This window comes from Saccopteryx leptura, chromosome 10 (assembly GCF_036850995.1).
Source record: "Saccopteryx leptura isolate mSacLep1 chromosome 10, mSacLep1_pri_phased_curated, whole genome shotgun sequence".
NCBI lineage: Eukaryota > Metazoa > Chordata > Mammalia > Chiroptera > Emballonuridae > Saccopteryx > Saccopteryx leptura.
This window is the reverse complement of record NC_089512.1, coordinates 3175840-3195657: the sequence shown is the minus strand read 5'-3', so window position 1 is coordinate 3195657 and position 19818 is coordinate 3175840. Positions and strand designations below refer to the sequence as shown.

The 19818-nt window shown below is 56.8% G+C and overlaps 1 protein-coding gene across 5 annotated transcripts in view; it reads right to left on the bottom strand.

The window, feature by feature from the left end:
- Positions 1-19818, bottom strand: part of LOC136382110 (contactin-4) — an 813951-nt gene that overhangs the window by 161931 nt on the left and 632202 nt on the right. For all 5 annotated transcript variants that reach the window (XM_066351018.1, XM_066351022.1, XM_066351020.1 and 2 more), the window contains 3 exons: positions 17668-17852; positions 6252-6388; positions 522-651 (listed from right to left, as the gene is read on the bottom strand). In XM_066351018.1, coding sequence (XP_066207115.1) covers positions 522-651; positions 6252-6388; positions 17668-17852 — 452 coding nt within the window. The remainder of the gene's footprint in view (positions 1-521; positions 652-6251; positions 6389-17667; positions 17853-19818) is intronic.

The window sequence follows — 19818 nt, the reverse complement described above, 5'->3', positions numbered from 1 at the left end:
CTTCTATCGGAACACTTGACTCTTTCCCTGGCGTTGAGGGCTTTTGCTTGGCAAAGCCCAGGTTAGCTCAGGGACTTAAAGAGTTTTTAATTTTTCCCTGGCCAGTTGGTTCAGAGGTACAGCATCAGCCTGGCGTGTGGAAGTCCCAGGTTCGACTGCTGGTCAGAGCACACAGGAGAAATGCCCATCTGCTTCACCACTCCTCCCCTTCCTGCTTCCCTCTCTCTCTTTCTCTTTCCCTCCTCTCCCACAGCCATGGCTCAATTGGAGTGAGCTGGCCCCGGGTGCTGAGGATGGCTCTATGGCCTCCGCCTCAGGTGCTAAGAAGAGCTTGGTTACTGAGCAACGGAGGAACACCCCAGATGGGCAGAGCAGTGCCCCCTGGTGGGCTTGCTGGGTGGTCCCTGGTTGGGCACATGTGGGAGTCTATCTCTCAGCCTCCCCTACTCTCTCTGAATAAAAAAAAATACCCAATAAATTAAAAAAACTAATTTCTTTTTCTTCCCAGGATAAAGACTCACCTATCACACTCAGCTCCGCGCTGGAGAAGATCACGCCGTGCCTGTTCTCTGCCATGCACTGGTACATGCCGGCGTCCGAGAGCTTCACCACCGTGATGTTGAGCGTCCCCTGCTCGATTTGAATTCTATCCTGTGGGGAAAAGAAACATAAAAAATAAAAGAGGAACACAAAACAACGACCTTCTACAACTGAGACCTTCAGGCAATTTCGCTCCCTGTTGTATCAAAGGGCCTTAATGGGAAGAAAATGGCCATCATACAAGCAATTTTCATAATATGATCTATTTATCTGTCAGCCGAATTTGTGGCAGGTCAGATGCTGAAGGGAGCAACCCATAAATCAGCTGGAAAATAGAATTTAAATTGCAAGACCCTCTTGAGTTCCTATTGATTTAATAGTGAAAGCATTCAGATAAATATCTCTGCGGAGTGGATGAACTTAAAATGCAAAATGCTTTTTTAGGCGAAGGCTTTGTGCGGCCTGGGAGTGGGGTGAGGGTCTGAGGGGGTGGGAAAGACAACCCAAGGTACTGTTTCTAGTATTTAACAAAAACACTCAGACTGTGAGCAGGCGACCCCGGTCAGGTGAGTCAGATTTCAACCCTCACGGAGGAAGCGGAGACACAGTCGTTCTCGGTTTAGGTTTATTAAAGATGAAGTGGGAGCTAGTCATTCACTGTCCCCTTTCTCTACTGCAGGGGCCCATGTGCGGGTGACCCGCCCAGCAAGGAAATTTCGGAACAGCAGCCTCTTCTCACTTGTCGGCCGGAGGGTATGGAACTGTGTCATCAATGTTCACGAGTACCAAAAACGATCCCCTCCTCCCCGGGAGACCTGTCATTTAAAAAGTAAAAGGGATGAGTTCCTGGTCGGTTGGCTCAGTGGTAGAGCGTTGGCCTGGCGTACGGGAGTCCCGGGTTCAATTCCCGGCCAGGGCACACAGGAGAAGTGCCCATCTGCTTCTCCACCCCTCCCCCTCTCCTTCCTCTCTGTCTCTCTCTTCCCCTCCCGCAGCCAAGGCTCCATTGGAGCAAAGTTGGCCCAGGCACTGGGGATGGCTCTGTGGCCTCTGCCTCAGGTGCTAGAATGGCTCTGGTTGCAACAGAGCAACACCCCAGATGGGCAGAGCATCGCCCCCTGGTGAGCACGCCGGGTGGACCCCGGTCGGGCGCATGCAGGAGTCTGTCTGACTGCCTCCCCGTTTCCAACTTCAGAAAAATACAAAAAAATAAAAAAAGTGAAAGGGACGAAGACGCGCTGGTGGTGGACGTGCAGAGGGACAGACACCAGACACCAGTCAGGCTTTGATCACATCAGGCTATGTGCTCCCTCACGTCACACAAAGGGGGGAGCGTGCGGCTCCCTGGACACCCACACTCTGGGGACTTCTGTCTGGGTTTTAGAACGGGGAGACCACGGGCCCAGCGGGGGCCCGTCCAATGACAGGAGGGGGTTGGGCACAGGGGCCCCATGGGCCCAGCGGGGGCCTGTCCAGTGACAGGAGGGGGCGCAGGCACTGGAAGGGGCTGGGCACAGGGGCCCCGTGGGCCCAGCGGGGGCCCATCCAGTGACAGGAGGGGCGCGGGCGCTGGAAGGGGCTGGGCACAGGGGCCCTGTGGGCCCAGCGGGGGCCCGTCCAGTGACAGGAGGGGGCGTGGGCACTGGAAGGGGCTGGGCACAGGGGCCCTGTGGGCCCAGCGGGAGCCTGTCCAGTGACAGAGGGGCGTGGGCGCTGGAAGGGGCTGGGCACAGGGGCCCCGTGGGCCCAGCGGGGGCCCGTCCAGTGACAGGAGGGGGTTGGGCACAGGGGCCCCGTGGGCCCAGCGGGGGCCCATCCAGTGACAGGAGGGGGCGTGGACGCTAGGAAGGGTTGGGCACAGGGGCCTCGTTGGCCCAGCGGGAGCCCGTCCAGTGACAGGAGGGGCGCGGGCGCTGGAAGGGGCTGGGCACAGGGGCCCCGTGGGCCCAGCAGGAGCCTGTCCAGTGACAGGAGGGGCATGGGCGCTAGGAAGGGTTGGGCACAGGGGCCCTGTGGGCTCTGTGTGCAGTGACAACCCTGCCTATGCACAGAGCAGGCTCCTCCCCGGGGCCTGTGATCTCGGGGAACCGGCTCTCTTCCCGGAGCCTGAGGACCATGTCAGGTTTCAGCAGACATGCGAGCTCAGCAGGAAGTCGCCATCAGCAGAACTAAACCGGGCCCCAGGGCTCCCCATCCCGCCGGCTCTGCTCCGGTTCTTCCCACGGACGTGCTTGGACCACATCGGGTCCTTCTCTCCCAGGGGCTGCAGCTTCCAGACGCTCCTCTCAGCGCCCAGGGGCTGTTCTCCCGGCTGCCGACTGCGGTGACGGCTCGCAGACCAGTGTGTCTCTGAGACTGCCTGCGCTCGGCAGAAGGAACTTCACAAAACCCCAGGGTGGGTCCCTGCAGGGGCATCAAGACTGAGCACCTCCCTGCCTCTACCGGGGAGACTTTGAAGGCCCTGCCTGCTCCAGAGCGCCGCCCTGGAGGCCTCCACTGCAACTGCGTGCTCTGTGACCTCCCTCCGCTCCTCGGGGACCCCTCCCCCAACTCCTCCCCGGGAGACCCCACAGCACCCCCTCTGCCTCCGAGTCGGTTTTTAGAAAACCCAGAGGCAGAGAGCAATATTTAAAAATATCTTCCAAGAGCATTTACGCTTTTCTTCTCTCTCTCCCTAGACCATCTCTCATCCTGCCCCTCCCCCTTCACCCGACTCCTTTTGCTAAAGCAACTTTCCGTCGAATCGGTTCTGAAAACCTTCTGCAGGGAAACTGGGGTGGTTCTGAGCCCAAGAGGCGTTTCCTCTCTGGATCTTGGCCCCGTTCCTTACGAGTGACGTGATCTCAGGCAAATCGCTCCATTCTGCCCGTTTTACAGACCAGAGTCGGGGTCCTTGTCCGTCCAAGAGGACAGACGATGGCCTTTACTGCTCAGGGCCCCTGGGACTGTCCGAGGGGACGGTGGGTCTGAAGAGGTAGGACCCGTGACCGTTTTGTTCAACTTGTTTGAGAGGCGTGCGCCCACATCCTTTGGAAACATCATTAATGTCACTTATCATCTCTCCTGACAACATGAAGAGTGTCCGTCGAGTCGTCATTGCATGGTTATACGTTTCTAAGGTCCTACATGGTCTTTGAAAAGATGCATCTGCTCATCTTTCCAAAATATCTTGTTTGGCCTTTATGGAAGTGACTCCATGATTCATCCCTTCAAACGTTGAAACAGACATCCCTGTTTCCTCATTGGACTGCCGTGCGGGCGTTGAAACAGACATCCCTGTATCCTCGTTGGACTGCGGTGCGGGCGTTGAAACAGACATCCCTGCTTCCTCGTTGGACTGCTGTGCGGGCGTTGAAACAGACATTCCTGTATCTTCGTTGGACTGCCGTGTGGGCGTTGAAACAGACATCCCTGTGTCCTCGTTGGACTGCCGTGCAGGCGTTGAAACAGACATCCCTGTATCTTCGTTGGACTGCCGTGCGGGCGTTGAAACAGACATCCCTGTGTCCTCGTTGGACTGCCGTGGGGGCGTTGAAACAGACATCCCTGTGTCCTCGTTGGACTGCTGTGCGGGCGTTGAAACAGACATTCCTGTATCCTCGTTGGACTGCTGGTGCGGGCGTTGAAACAGACATCCCTGTGTCCTCGTTGGACTGCCGTGCGGGCGTTGAAACAGACATCCCTGCGTCCTCGTTGGACTGCTGTGGGGGTGTTGAAACAGACATCCCTGCTTCCTCGTTGGACTGCCGTGGGGGCATTGAAACAGACATTCCTGTATCCTCGTTGGACTGCTGTGTGGATCAGTTATTTTCTGGGAGCGCCTGTTTTGCACGTGGTTTGGAATACTGGTTTGCAGGCTTGTCCTGAAAAGGAGCTGTTTTTGTTTATTTGACTTTCTCTCCCCAAATTAGCAGTTTTTGTGGCTGTCGTGGCTTCTCTGAGGCCCTGACCTGTGGGGACACGGGGGTTACTGGAGCTTCTGTCACAGGGCCGGGTCGGGGGCACGGCCAGCGCCGTCCACCCCTCTTCTGGCGACACACGGCATTTCCCAGACCCCTTTGCAGCTGGAGGCACCCATGTGTCTAAGAGCCTGCTGGACAGGGAGATTGCAGGCGGTAGGTAGGTGTGTGTGTTTGTGTGTGGGGGTGTTGGGGGGGGGTCTACACCCCAAACTTTAGCTTTGAAATGATTGATTCTTGTCTCTAGAGAGAAACCTTTGCCTGACCTGTGGTGGCGCAGTGGATAAAGCATTGACCTGGAAATGCTGAGGTCACCGGTTCGAAACCCTGGGCTTGCCTGGTCAAGGCACACATGGGAGTTGATGCTTCCAGCTCCTCCCCCCCTTCTGTCTCTCCTCTGTCTCTCCCTTTCCTCTCTAAAATGAATAATAATAAAAAAAAAAGTCTCTCTGAGAAACCTTGGTGCCTGAGACCCCCGTTCCCACCGCCGGCTCCCAGGCCTCCAGCCCGTCTCCACTTGTGGTTTTTTGCTCTGCTTCTGTGACACGACAGACGCTGCCCTCATGTTTGCTGCATCATGACTGCTCTTCTGGGGCAGAGGTCAGTCTGCCGGGTGGGCGTCCGCACCTCGCTGTCAGGAGTCCCCAGGCAGGGAGTGACAATGTTACACTGTCGACAGAAGGGGGGGTGGTTGGGTGCTTTGAGACCTCACCCGCCTGTGCCTCCTGAGCACACAGATGTGTCTCGGCACAAGCACACACGTCCCAGGCCACCTGCGCCCCTCCCCAAGTGGAAAGTCAGAGACGTTAGCCTGCAACGACCAAGGTCCAGTAGTGACACCGGACAGCCGGGTCTGTGGGCTCCGATGACCAGGGCCAGTAGTGACACCGGACAGCCGGGTCTGTGGGCTCCGATGACCAGGTCCAGTAGTGACACCGGACAGCCGGGTCTGTGGGCTCCGATGACCGAGGGCCAGTAGTGACACCGGACAGCCGAGTCTGTGGGCTCCGATGACCGAGGGCCAGTAGTGACACCGGACAGCCAGGTCTGTGGGCTCCGATGACCGAGGGCCAGTAGTGACACCGGACAGCCGAGTCTGTGGGCTCCGATGACCAGGTCCAGTAGTGACACCGGACAGCCGGGTCTGTGGGCTCCGATGACCAGGTCCAGTAGTGACACCGGACAGCCGGGTCTGTGGGCTCCGATGACCAGGTCCAGTAGTGACACCGGACAGCCGGGTCTGTGGGCTCCGATGACCAGGTCCAGTAGTGACACCGGACAGCCAGGTCTGTGGGCTCCGATGACCAGGGCCAGTAGTGACACCGGACAGCCGGGTCTGTGGGCTCCGATGACCAGGTCCAGTAGTGACACCGGACAGCCGGGTCTGTGCGCTCCGATGACCAGGTCCAGTAGTGACACCGGACAGCCGAGTCTGTGGGCTCCGATGACCAGGTCCAGTAGTGACACCGGACAGCCGAGTCTGTGGGCTCCGATGACCATGTCCAGTAGTGACACCGGACAGCCGAGTCTGTGGGCTCCGATGACCAGGGCCAGTAGTGACACCGGACAGCCGGGTCTGTGGGCTCCGATGACCGAGGGCATCGACGCTCACAGTTCTCACCTCAAGGGCATTTTATTTTGGAAACCGCATGTCTTTTCTTCCTGTTTCCATAGCAACGGGGCCCCACTCGACAGACACGGTAGTCCACGCTGGGACGCAGTCACCGCCCGCCCGCGCGTGTGTGTGCTTACCTGCGTGACCAGCGGCTCCCCGTCTTTCAGCCACCGGTAGGTGGGCCGGGGCCTTCCGTTGGCTCTGCATTCCCAGGAGACATCCTCCTCGATGGCCACGTGGATGTCGCCTATTTTCTGGATCCAGTTTGGCTGAGCTGTGGGCGGTCCGGAAAGCAGAGCAAAGGAAAGAGGTACGTTCAGCGTCTGTTGCATCTACGTTTATCGTAATGCAACCGAGGGACAGAAAAGTAGGCTTTGCGTGCACTTCCTTTCCCAGATGTGCCGCAGATGTGCAAGGCGGGTTAGAAGGTCAGGAGAGCTATGAGAACACCTCCCCCTCCCCCATCCCCACCCCCGGGGTCCAACTCCCAATGCGGCTTGTGTCACCCCTGCGGCTGGTCTTCTTTTATCACTAAAGGCAGAAGGAATAAAATTAGCACTAGTCATATGGAAAAATTCACTGTCCCAGTAGCTCTTCTCTCTCCCTTTTGTGTGGGAGAACCATCCCACAGGGCCCCCTCTATTTTTGGCTGGGCTGACATTTTTTCCTAGCTGCGTACTACATTTCCCAGATGGCTTTGCAGCTAGAGAATGATCATGTGACACAGCTCAGGCCAATGGCTCGCCTGTGAACGTCCCCAGAGCAGCTCCCAGCATATTTACTTAAAGAGACAAGCCCTGGATGGACTCTCACTGCCCCTTCCTGCTGCTGGGAGGAAAGATGACGACTGTTTAACAGCCTCTGGCTCCGAGTTGGAGGCTATTTTGGGGGGAGAGAATGCAGATTTGCCCACCCGAGACCTGGGGTGACCGTGGGGAGTAAAGCCGCCCCTGACTGGCCTGCCTGTTTTTGGAAAGATACGTGAGACAGAAATAAAGTCATTTAAGCCACTGCATCTCGGGGTCTCTGTGTGACGGAGCTTAGCCTCTCTTCTGCCTGGTAATACTGACCCTCACACATCCCAGCCACAACTTTTGTGACTCCTCTCTCTTACGAGACAATCATCATTTCCTCATTCTCGGCTCCTATTTCATTTCGATAGAATGTTACCCACGAGAGCGTGGCGCCCCGAATCCCAAACCTCCTAACGAGTGCGGATTTTCACTAATTTTTTTCCAGCAGACCGAGCCCTGACCACCGTGAGCACCGGAAGTCCAGCTGCCTGCCCTGCCCCCCCCCTCGCCCCAACCTCCAAAAATGTGCTACATTTGTCACGCTTCAGCCACAGGTGCACTTTCTCTCCGTGTTCTTTTAGAGTTTGCTTTTCTTTATTCATTTTTAGAGAAAGAGGAGAGAGAGAGAGAGAGAAGGGGGGAGGAGAAGGAAGCATCAACTCCCATATGTGCCTTGGTCAGGCAAGCCTGGGGTTTGAACAAGTGACCTCAGCATTCCAGATTGATGCTGTATCCACTGCGCCACCACAGGTCAGGCCTCCTTGCTCTTAAAGGAGGCAAAGAGGTGCTCATCCCACGTTCTGTAAAATGTCTTCCCAGATATCAGGACTTCTGGTTCATGCCACCGTTAACTTGAACGACGAACCCAATTAGGCAGAAGGCCTCCAGCCCAGATTTCATACAAGAGAGAAGCTTTCTCTCTCCCTCTAAACTGTTACTACCTTCTCGCGCAGGGCAGTTCGAGAGGGTGACGCTTGCCCAGGCCAACCTGAGCGTCAGAGTGGCTATCGGTATCTCATTAGATCAGGGGTCCCCAAACTTTTTACACAGGGGGCCAGTTCACTGTCCCTCAGACCATTGGAGGGCCAGACTATAAAAAAAAAAAACTATGAACAAATCCCTATGCACACTGCACATATCTTATTTTAAAGTAAAAAAACAAAACGGGAACAAATACAATATTTAAAATAAAGAACAAGTGAATTTAAATCAACAAACTGACCAATATTTCAATGGGAACTATGCTCCTCTCACTGACCACCAATGAAAGAGGTGCCCCTTCTGGAAGTGCGGCGGGGGCTGGATAAATGGCCTCAGGGGGCCGCATGTGGCCTAGGGGCCGTAGTTTGGGGACCCCTGCATTAGAAGATGCCACTCAATATTCTCAACAGGTCCCTTCCTCACCTGGCCTCAGACTCTTCTCCCCTTCCAGCGAGGCTCCCAATGATTCGTGATTTAATTCAGAAAGGGGGTCGGCGCACGAGGAGGTCAAGCTGTCCACCTGACTCTCTTAAACGACAAAGAAAACCTAGAAAAAACGCCCGACAAGTCTCTTAACCAGCAGAGGTCTCCAGGTCCCCGAATAAATGCTTCCTCCTTTCTCCGCATCCCGAAGCAATTTCCTGCGTTTCAAAGAGCCAAGCACAATTTCACAAACCCTCTGCTGGTGGGAGCTAGGCTGCCCGTGAGAGAGGGGGAGGCCGGAAGGGTCAACTTTCAGAAAAAGTTGTAACATCAACAGGCATTAACTTGAAGGCAGGGCCGTAACCTTCCTCCTTGGAGAAGAGGTGGGCGGCCGCCCTTCCCTCCTCCTGCTGCCAGTGCTGGTGGTGCTCACAGAGCCGCTGGCGGCCTCATCAGCTCTCTGCCCAGCGGGGGTGGGCGCGGGGAGGGGGGCGGATGCGGTGTCGCCCTGATTGGGCTGGTGGCAGCATTGTGCCAGAGTGCTCCTTCGACCCGCTGAATTCTTACCCCAGCACAGCCCCGGAGAACAAAGCCAAGGAGAAACTCACCAGAGGGCTAGGCAGCCTGTGAACCACAACGGAACCGCACTGTGCGGAGAGCCGGGTGGGGGGAGAGCAGACATCGGAAGGGCAGATGTAACTTATGAAGCAATGTCAAGTTGAAGTTCAAAAGGGAAACATCAAAAAACCACAGGCGGAACGGAGATCTCAATGTCATAGATTTCCGCTATCTCGCCTGGCTTAGGCAGCGCTTTCTTTCAAAAAACAGAGCACTGGGGGCCAAACCTGGCAATCTGAGACAAGGGGGGGTGGGGAGGGGCAGGGGAGGTCCGCTGGGGGCCAAACCTGGCAATCTGAGACAAGGGGGGGTGGGGAGGGGCAGGGGAGGTCTGCTGGGGGCCAAACCTGGCAATCTGAGACAAGGGGGGGAGGGGCAGGGGAGGTCTGCTGGGGCCAAACCTGGCAATCTGAGACAAGGGGGGGGTGGGGAGGGGCAGGGGAGGTCCGCTGGGGGCCAAACCTGGCAATCTGAGACAAGGGGGGGTGGGGAGGGGCAGGGGAGGTCTGCTGGGGGCCAAACCTGGCAATCTGAGACAAGGGGGGGAGGGGCAGGGGAGGTCTGCTGGGGCCAAACCTGGCAATCTGAGACAAGGGGGGGTGGGGAGGGGCAGGGGAGGTCCGCTGGGGGCCAAACCTGGCAATCTGAGAGAAGGGGGGGTGGGGAGGGGCAGGGGAGGTCTGCTGGGGGCCAAACCTGGCAATCTGAGACAAAGGGGGGTGGGGAGGGGAGGTCCGCTGGGGCCAAACCTGGCAATCTGAGACAAGGGGGGGTGGGGAGGGGAGGTCCGCTGGGGCCAAACCTGGCAATCTGAGACAAAGGGGGGTGGGGAGGGGAGGTCCCCTGGGGCCAAACCTGGCAATCTGAGACAGGGGGGGGTGGGGAGGGGCAGGGGAGGTCCGCTGGGGGCCAAACCTGGCAATCTGAGAGAAGGGGGGGTGGGGAGGGGCAGGGGAGGTCTGCTGGGGGCCAAACCTGGCAATCTGAGACAAGGGGGGGGAGGGGCAGGGGAGGTCTGCTGGGGCCAAACCTGGCAATCTGAGACAAGGGGGGGTGGGGAGGGGCAGGGGAGGTCTGCTGGGGCCAAACCTGGCAATCTGAGACAAGGGGGGGGTGGGGAGGGGAGGTCTGCTGGGGCCAAACCTGGCAATCTGAGACAAGGGGGGGGTGGGGAGGGGAGGTCTGCTGGGGCCAAACCTGGCAATCTGAGACAAGGGGGGGTGGGGAGGGGCAGGGGAGGTCTGCTGGGGGCCAAACCTGGCAATCTGAGACAAGGGGGGGTGGGGAGGGGCAGGGGAGGTCCGCTGGGGGCCAAACCTGGCAATCTGAGAGAAGGGGGGGGTGGGGAGGGGCAGGGGAGGTCTGCTGGGGGCCAAACCTGGCAATCTGAGACAAGGGGGGGAGGGGCAGGGGAGGTCTGCTGGGGCCAAACCTGGCAATCTGAGACAAGGGGGGGGTGGGGAGGGGCAGGGGAGGTCTGCTGGGGCCAAACCTGGCAATCTGAGACAAGGGGGGGTGGGGAGGGGAGGTCTGCTGGGGCCAAACCTGGCAATCTGAGACAAGGGGGGGTGGGGAGGGGAGGTCTGCTGGGGCCAAACCTGGCAATCTGAGACAAGGGGGGGTGGGGAGGGGCAGGGGAGGTCTGCTGGGGGCCAAACCTGGCAATCTGAGACAAGGGGAGGTGGGGAGGGGAGGTCTGCTGGGGCCAAACCTGGCAATCTGAGACAAGGGAGGGGGGGTGGGGAGGGGCAGGGGAGGGGCAGGGGAGGTCTGCTGGGGGCCAAACCTGGCAATCTGAGACAAGGGGGGGTGGGGAGGGGAGGTCTGCTGGGGCCAAACCTGGCAATCTGAGACAAGGGGGGGTGGGGAGGGGCAGGGGAGGTCTGCTGGGGGCCAAACCTGGCCATCTGAGACAAGGGGAGGTGGGGAGGGGAGGTCTGCTGGGGCCAAACCTGGCAATCTGAGACAAGGGAGGGGGGTGGGGAGGGGCAGGGGAGGGGCAGGGGAGGTCTGCTGGGGCCAAACCTGGCAATCTGAGACAAGGGGGGGTGGGGAGGGGCAGGGGAGGCCCCCTGGGGAGGGTTTTGAAAAGACCTTACTGAGTTCTTGCTCATTAAACCCTCCTTCCAGCTGCTTCTGTCTTTGCGGACAGGGTCTGCGGGGGGGTGGGGGTGGGGTGGGGGTGGGGTTAATGCGACCCGGTGGCCGGAAAGCTCACAGGTATTCATCTGTGCCGCCCCCCTCTCAAGGTGAAGTCGGCAAGGAAATTCAGGCTGTGCGGGGACAGTGCCAGGTACCTACGTCCTTAGTTTTTCAAGCGAAAGGGATTCACAGAAGCCCCGTTTGAAACGACAGGCACAGGGTCCTTTGGAAGCGAATGTCTGGACGTGGGCCCAGGGAGGCAAGCCGTGAAATAGCACGTTATGTAAGTGACAAAGAATGGGACGATCGGTCTTCTCACACAGCAGGTGCAGAGCTGCGGGGCCAGGGCCCACACTGGCCGCTGCGGCCGCTCGAGCCCGTAGACTGGACGGGTCGCCTCTCTGTGGGCGAGTGTTCTGTGCTGCACAATGAACGTCTGTGCCTGATGGAGAATGTTCGTATCTCCCCATGTGGCTTTGGGTCACCCAGTTCAAAGTCCTCCGGTTAACACATGGTCCATTTTAGTGCACCACAGAACACACTGTCTCTTTCCTTTTTCCTTTCTTAATCATGCATGTGGCTCTATGGTATTTATCACTTAATCTCTAGACCACCTTTGATAACTCCATGCCTCAATCGCATCTCCAAGGGAGGCCTGCACACGTTGGTTCGGTACTATTACTACGGAAAGACAGTCAAGTCTGAAATGCAGTTTGGGGTCACCTATGCAGACCCCCACATAGTAAACAGGATTAATCACAGCCACATATATATCGCCTATCCCTTGATGGCAAAACGCTGTTACAGTTACACTGCCCTCTGGGCCGATACAGGGGAAGGCAAGTGGACGGCTTCTGGATATATTGCCCTTGACCTGACCCCACCTTCCCTGGTCTGGAGTTTATCAGCGGTCAGGACCCCGAGTCCTCACTCCTGCACAATTGCACACCGACCATTATCTACACGTCCCCAACATGTATCCCCTTGAAAAATTCCAGCGACCTTCTTTACGGGAAACATGGGATGAAGGGGAAGGGAAACAAAAGTTGTCGACCTTCTCGACCGACACTCGGGGAAACGGAGGGCCCTGAGTTCAGTTCTGTTCGGACCAAGGAACAGGCTCTCGCTCTACTTAATGGCTTGTGGTCACATTTTGGTCCCTCTGACCTTGGAGCCACTTTGCAGGGCTATTATCCTAGTGGTCACAGGCAGGCGGCACCCCCGTGGGAAATGAGGATGTTGTCCAGGCGGGCGCCCTGTGTCTAGGTCCACGATTGGTGACCTATTTATAGACACTCTCACACCCATACGGACTGTCACCTGGCCCCCCAGTGCCGCCGTGAGAGCCCAAGGGGACCGAGGTCTAGACAGGCAGTGACCGACGGACTTTGGAGAGGTGAATACAAGCTGCTCCTTCTGGATTCAAGCATCAGGTGAACGTTTTAGAAAATAGAAAGTGGGGGGAAAAAAAAATCAATCGTTCATCAGGATGTTTTCATTTTTGACACTGCTGTGGAAAATATGTAGGGAAATTATCCGGATGATTGATGGGTTTGTTTGTGTTTTTTTTTCTTACCTATTTTGTTAAAATGTGTTAACCGGCAGGAGAAGTAACATATGGTGTATCAACACAGACAGGGAGTTCTAGCCCGCGCTCTGACGCGCAACTCGTGAGATGTGGGGTGAGTCATTATTCGTCCCCGGGTCTTCTTTTTCCTCAACTTTTACGAGTCAATGGTTTGGCCCCCAATTGTTTCTTCCGGGTCAAACATGAAAAAGGATTCAATAAAACACCCAGCTTTATTTTACTGCTCAGCTATTAGACGATTTCCTCGTGGCGAAGACGGTGTTAAATCTCTTAACAATACCGCTGGCACAAAAGACATTCAAGCTCAGAGTCCTCCGGTTCACAATTCATTCTTCCAAACGACGATGAGGACTACAATCCTCTCGGCCCGTCTGTGCCAAAGGCAAGGACTAGGCGGACGCAGGAGGCAGAAGAGGAGCGGTTACCAAGTGAATGAGACCCTTTCCGCCAGGGTTATTACATCCCCTCGCCCCCGCCCCGCCCCTTCTCCCCGCCCCGCCCCTTCTCCCCGGCCCGCGGGCGCTGGCTGGCTGGCAGGACAGGTCGCCCTGGGCGCTCTGGAGCTGTCGGGACACCTCGCCTTGCTTCTCACCGTCCCCCCTGAGAAACGGTGGCCCAGCTAGCGCAGCGTGACGGTCCTTAGCGTGGACGCCCTCCCCTGGGAACGTCACGGGACGCAAGTTCTCGGCCCCCACCTGCCGACTGAGATCCTGCGGGAACGGCCTGGCATTCTGTGTTCTAGTTTCATCCCGGCTGACCCCAACGCACAGCGTGACTTCCTGTGGACGTCAACCCACCGCGTCATCTCTTTGGGAGTCAGTCTCCTTATCCGTAACCCAGGTGATTATCGGAATGACGCAAGGGAGTCTAACTATGGGCTCTAACTCCAAAATATGTCTTTTTTTTTTTTAACAGAGACAGAGAGTCAGAGAGAGGGATAGATAGGGACAGACAGACAGGAACGGAGAGAGATGAGAAGCATCAATCATCAGTTTTTTGTTGTGACACCTTAGTTGCTCATTGATTGCTTTCTCATATGTGCCTTGACCGTGGGCCTTCAGCAGACCGAGTAACCCCTTGCTCGAGCCAGCGACCTTGGGTCCAAGCTGGTGAGCTTTTCTCAAACCAGATGAGCCCACATTCAAGCTGGCACCCTCGGGGTCCCTAACCTGGGTCCTCCGCATCCCAGTCCAACGCTCTATCCACTGCGCCACCGCCTGGTCAGTCCAAAATATATCTTAAAGAGGTATTTCTCTTCATTCCTTGAGTCGCGGCCACCCATGCCTCTCACCTAGATGGCTTCCTGACCGGTTTCCACGCTCCTGCTCCCAGTTCCATAGACTCGACTCCTCCCAACGCAGCCAGAGAGGCCGTTTGAAGGCAAGGGTCAGACCGAGTCACCACCCTGGATAACATCCTTGTGCAGTTTCCCATCCGTTATGCCCAGAATAAGACCCAGACGCTGGGCCGGGCTTACGGGGTGCCGCGTTATCCATCAGCCGCCGGGTTTTCTCACACTTGTGCTGTTTCTCACTGTGAGTGGTGTCGAGGCGTTTCCTGCCCCAGGGCCTTTGCACTTCCTGACCGGCTGTCTGGAACAGTACCTCCCCTCGGAAGGCTGGCTCTCTCCCACCGTGGACAGTTCAGCTCAGAGGTCAGCTGGAGGCACGACCTCCCTGACTCCTTATCTCCGGAGACCTTTCCCTGCCCCCGAGCTCTTGTCTTGCATCACCTTCCTAATTATTTTCTTCATCTTTCTTTATCACAACGAGAACGTTCCTGGCTCGTTTACTTATTGAACAGTAGGCTGTCTGACCACTTCTGGAGCGGTGAAACTCCTTAAGGGCCAGGCTCTGTCCCTGCAGCCCTCCTACTGTAGGAGAGGCAGTGGGGGAAAAAAAAAATTGCTGAACGGATTAATAACACACGAAAATCGTTTTTGGAAAACTCTGACAGTTAGCAAAAAAGATCCACGGTATTTTACCCCTGAAAAGAAACACATCTATTTTTAGGAAGTTTCTGCGCTGAGAAACGTCTGAGAGAGCAGATTGCAATCAGGACACCCTGGTCCAGCACGGGTCATGGTCAAAGGTGACCAGGAAGCCAGGGCTGGGGGATGGGTGGGTAAGCTCTCCTACGTCTGAACTAGTCTCCTTCTTCACAGGAGCCCCAGACACGATGACTAGCCCACGCTGACCTCAAGACCCCTCCGGGTGGGCACACCCCCGCCGGGACGTGGGCTTCCGTCACGTGGACACGGGAGGCAGGGGCAGAGGGACCGCACAGGGGTGGAGGGACCGCACAGGGCCAGGCCTCAGAGGGGCGTGTGGTCTGGGGGCGAGGAGGGAGAGGTCCTCTCGTAACGCGGGGCGGGGGTCAGCACGCCTTGGGCTGTGGCGGTGCAGCTCCGAGGAGCGGGGCGCGACCGTGTGGACCGGAAGTGGCGGCAGGGGCCCCGTCGGAAGCCCAGGGATCGCCGTCCCCGAGCCCCTGCGCACAGCCCGTCGCAACGCCACCACCAGTCTCTCGTTTCTGCATCTGTGACTAGGGGCGCCCCCTCCCCTTCTGTGATCTACGTCGTGGTTTGAATGAGAACATCTCCTTCAGGTTGGGGTTCACGGAGCTGGATATTAGGAACACAGCACTATGGGAAAACCCAACAGAAACCAAACCCCCCCCCAAAACAAAAAAAAACCCCAAAAAGGACATCCAAGCACTTTTGTATAAGTAAGCTCCCCTGTGACAGCGGAAACAACGCCATAGCTTCTGTCCCACTGAGATGCGACGCGAGGGAAAAATAAAAGAACCCACGTGGGTGCCACAGCCGAGCGCCAGGAAAACCCACGGGTCTGACCAGCTTCCAAGGTCCGGGTGGCTGACCGCACGGAGGAGAAGGCGGAGCTACCGCGGAGGGCGGAGGAGAAGGCGGAGCTACCGCGGAGGGCGGAGGAGAAGGCGGAGCTACCGCGGAGGGCGGAGAAGGCGGAGCTACCGCGGAGGGCGGAGGAGAAGGCGGAGCTACCGCGGAGGGCGGAGGAGAAGGCGGAGCTACCACGGAGGGCGGAGGAGAAGGCGGAGCTACCGCGGAGGGCGGAGGAGAAGGCGGAGCTACCGCGGAGGAGAAGGCGGAGCTACCCCGGGGGGGGGGGGGGCGGAGGAGAAGGCGGAGCTACCGCGGAGGGCGGACAGTCTGCACTGACCCCGCCCCCCACGTGGGTAAGCAGAACTTCACGCACAAGAGAAACGGTCAGCGCCCCCGGAAAAACATCTCCCTCCGCAAGGCTGGGGGCCGGGGAAGGCTCGCTCTCAGAACAGAAATTCGGGAGAAGCCTTTTCCCCGTGGGGTCAGCGGCCCCACTAGAGAGCCTGTGTCAGCTCTTGGTCACGGAAGATTTCGTGCCTTTCACGCAGGCCGAAAGCAGGAATTTCGCTTGAAGGAAAGTAACGAAAGCGAAAATGGCTCAACTCAGTGGGTGGAGCAGCTCAGATAACACTTAGGCCTAGGCCCCCGCCAAACTGCAAAGTCTATTCAACTAATAAAGAAATAAAACAAAACAAAAAACTGGCAATTTCCCTGAGTCTTTTCAGGGCTGCCCCTACCTGACATGTAAGAAACAAGGATCCCACTGGAGGGAACAAAAGTACCCTAAATACTTTTACAAAAGCCGGCCACCGGGTCTGACGGAGCGAAGCTAAGGACTCCAGGCTCCTGTTCTTCCAGCCGAAGAACGGGGGTGTCTTTTACTTTCCAGTGAAGTGAGGCGCCAGCTACCACCACAGAACAAAACTGGGCGAGTTTCTGTCGCGTCCAGCCAGTGGGTTGGGCCTGAGTTCAGCGAGGGAGCTGGTCTCCGTTGCTGTGGAGGAGGGGTGAGAGCAGGAAGGTCGCAGGTGGACGCAAACACCCGCGGCCCACGTGAGCATGTGCCGTGCGCTCTAGCACAATCCGTGCCCCCCTGCCTCCCGGGACCCACTGGGTGGACAGAAGTCCAAAGTGCCGAGGGTCACGTGGGAGAGGTCACTGAAGGTGACCTGACTGTCGAAATCCCCACCCCAACCCCCCAGTTTCCAACGAGGGGGGTTTTCCTGTCTTAAAACCAAAGTGCTCTGGAAGAAGAACTGCTGAAATAAACAGACTTCTGTGGTTCCAGTGATTGCAAGAAAGGAGACCCCTTACATCTTTTTGGTACAACGTGTCCCCACGAGAACAACTCTCTCATCACGGGAAGGCACTATTGGAAGGCACTGGGTGTGTGTGTAAACCATTCCTGAATCGTTACCGATCTATAATATATAGCGTTTATTTTCAACAGCCCGGACAGCTGGGATTCGGGAATGCTCCCACTTGGCAGAGCTCAGGGATCCGCTCTATGAAACCCCTTTCTGGACATCGAACAGACACCCAGCAGGCTTCCACGTCGGCTCGCCTGAGGACCACATGCTAGAGCTTTCGCACGGAGAGGACATCTGGCCCGGCGCCCAGGAGCTGATTGGAACCGAGGCAGGTGCACGTGAAGCGTCCTTGGGGGTGAGAGTTCTGTCGCGACCACTTTGCTCCGATCGGAGCTAAATCTGGCAAGTGTGCCTTGCAAAAACAGTTCCCGAAACCACGACCCAAGAGGAGAAATGACCAGGCTTACCACGAGCCCCCAATCAAAACGCAGATGAAGAAAAGCCTGGGTGGGGTTTAAAAACAGAAACAAGCGAAAACAGGAGGCGGGGAGACACAGCACTTCCGGGGTGGGGTTAACAGCTGGCTGGCGGGAGGGAGAAACAGCTCCTTCGCACCTGTGTTCCCTGGAACCCCTGTCCCCAAAGGCATCAGCCTGATGGCTTCCTCTCTGCTCTGTCACGTCCTGGCTCCACCTCCCTCCCCACACCCACCGACACCCAGGGAACAGCCCCGCTCAGGTGGGGGGGGGAGGTTTACAGTCTTAGTTTGCCCCCCTCCCACCACGCTCACACCAGGACGGTTCGGCCAAGGAGGAGCCGTGGTCGGCAACTCACCGTAGATCGTCAGCTGCCCCCTGGCCACGTTCCTGCCCCGGGAGTTTTCTGCCACACATTCGTAGGGGCCGGCGTCCTCCTGCTGGAAGTTGGGGAGCTCCAGGACCCCGTCTGACTCATGCCTCCGGGCCTTCCTTGCGATGGGCTTTCCATCGGCTCGCCTCCAGAGAATCGTGGGCACGGGGCTGGGGGCCGGGACAGAGAGCAGGGCGTCAGGCGAGAGAACGCGGGGCCGTCCACGTGGACGCGATCCCGGGCTCCCACAGCCCCGTCCTTCTCGGTTCTGAACACACAGCCACGCGAGTCTCGGACAGCGCTCCTCCCCCCCCCCCCCCTCCCCCCGACATCAGGCACGCACGTATCACGATCAGGATTTTCTCCGCAGTCACAGCTCGAGTAGGACGGTGCAGGTAGCGTGTCTCACCAACATCGAAAACCCTTCCTAACCTAAACGTCATGTCATCTATCTATCACAGGGGTCCCCAAACTACGGCCCCGCGGGCTGCATGCGGCCCCCTGAGGCCATTTATCCGGCCCCCGCCACACTTCCGGAAGGGGCACCTCTTTCATTGGTGGTCAGTGAGAGGAGCACATTGACCATCTCATTAGCCAAAAGCAGGCCCATAGTTCCCATTGAAATACTGGTCAGTTTGTTGATTTAAATTTACTTGTTCTTTATTTTAAATATTGTATTTGTTCCCGTTTTGCTTTTTTATTTTAAAATAAGATATGTGCAGTGTGCATAGGGATTTGTTCATAGTTTTTTTTTTTTTATATTCCGGCCTTCCAACGGTCTGAGGGACAGTGAACTGGCCCCCTGTGTAAAAGTTTGGGGACCCCTGATCTATCACCTCTGCCCTCCCTATCACCATGGAAATAAAAACAATCGTTTTAAAAAACAATTGTTGTGTTGTTGTTTTTTTTCTCTGAGTACCTCTGTTTTCTTCCAAATCATAAACAGGACAATAAGAAAGACGGCCACATACAATGTAGCAGGCGGAGGATGGTCGGCCACATACAATGTAGCAGGCGGAGGATGGTCGCAAGTCCCTTTATACTCCTCCCATCATGATGCAGTTTACAACCCTTCCCCCTTGAACCTGGTGGGAATGGGGTGGGTGGATGGGGGCGTCTGGACGACCCTGACTACTGAGATAAGGCAGAAGCGACTTGTGTCGGTTTCAAGGCTCCCCTGATAAGAAATTGGCAACTTCTCCTTCTTCACTCCTGGAAGCATCCTTGGGGATCCTTCCCGATTTAGAGCAGTCCATCAGGAGGAGGCTGATTTAGGGAAACTCTATTGAAAATGGTGAGATAAGGAAAAAAAAAAAAAAAGCAGCAGCCAGCGGGTTCCTGTGCGCCCGCTCAGCGGTTAAAACACACCTCAAACTGCAAGAGGGACATCACTGAGTCTGCCAACCTGAGGGCCCAGGGAGCCAACCACAGACATCACTGAGTCTGCCAACCTGAGGGCCCAGGGAGCCAACCACAGACATCACTGAGTCTGCCAACCTGAGGGCCCAGGGAGCCAACCACAGACATCACTGAGTCTGCCAACCTGAGGGCCCAGGGAGCCAACCACAGCGTTTGAAGGTGGCCGCTTCCTAGTGGGGCGGGGGGGGGGCACAGTTATTTACTTCTTTGTTTTCCACCAAAACACCCACCCACAGAGAAGTAATTAGAGTAAAACACTTGCTCATCTTCTCTGGAAAAACCTGAGATGGTATTTAAACAATTAAAGCTATCCTCAGCTGCACTCACTGTACTTCCTTCTGGGGGAAACTCAGGTTCACAAGGAAGACAGCTAACTCAGAACGCAGAAGCCCAGGACCCTGTCTGCGCCCTGGCACGTGCATGTTTGCAAATAACTGCTCAGACGCAGCCTTTCCGCACGTTCGTACGTACGTGGGTTCGTTTTCAGCAGCTGGGTGGCACACCCAGGCGTTTCTCTGCGGGCTGGAAGGGCTCAATTTGGGTCTTTTGTTTTTTATTCTAGTCGCATTCAAGGAGCATGAATAGGGTTTAATGCAATCCCGCCTGGATTGGGTGTATACCGCGAATCTGGTTCTCAAGGTTGAAAAACAAGGTTTTTCAAGATGTCCCCTTTCAAGTCCACCAACCATATTCCTAGCCTCTTATAGCCACACTCAC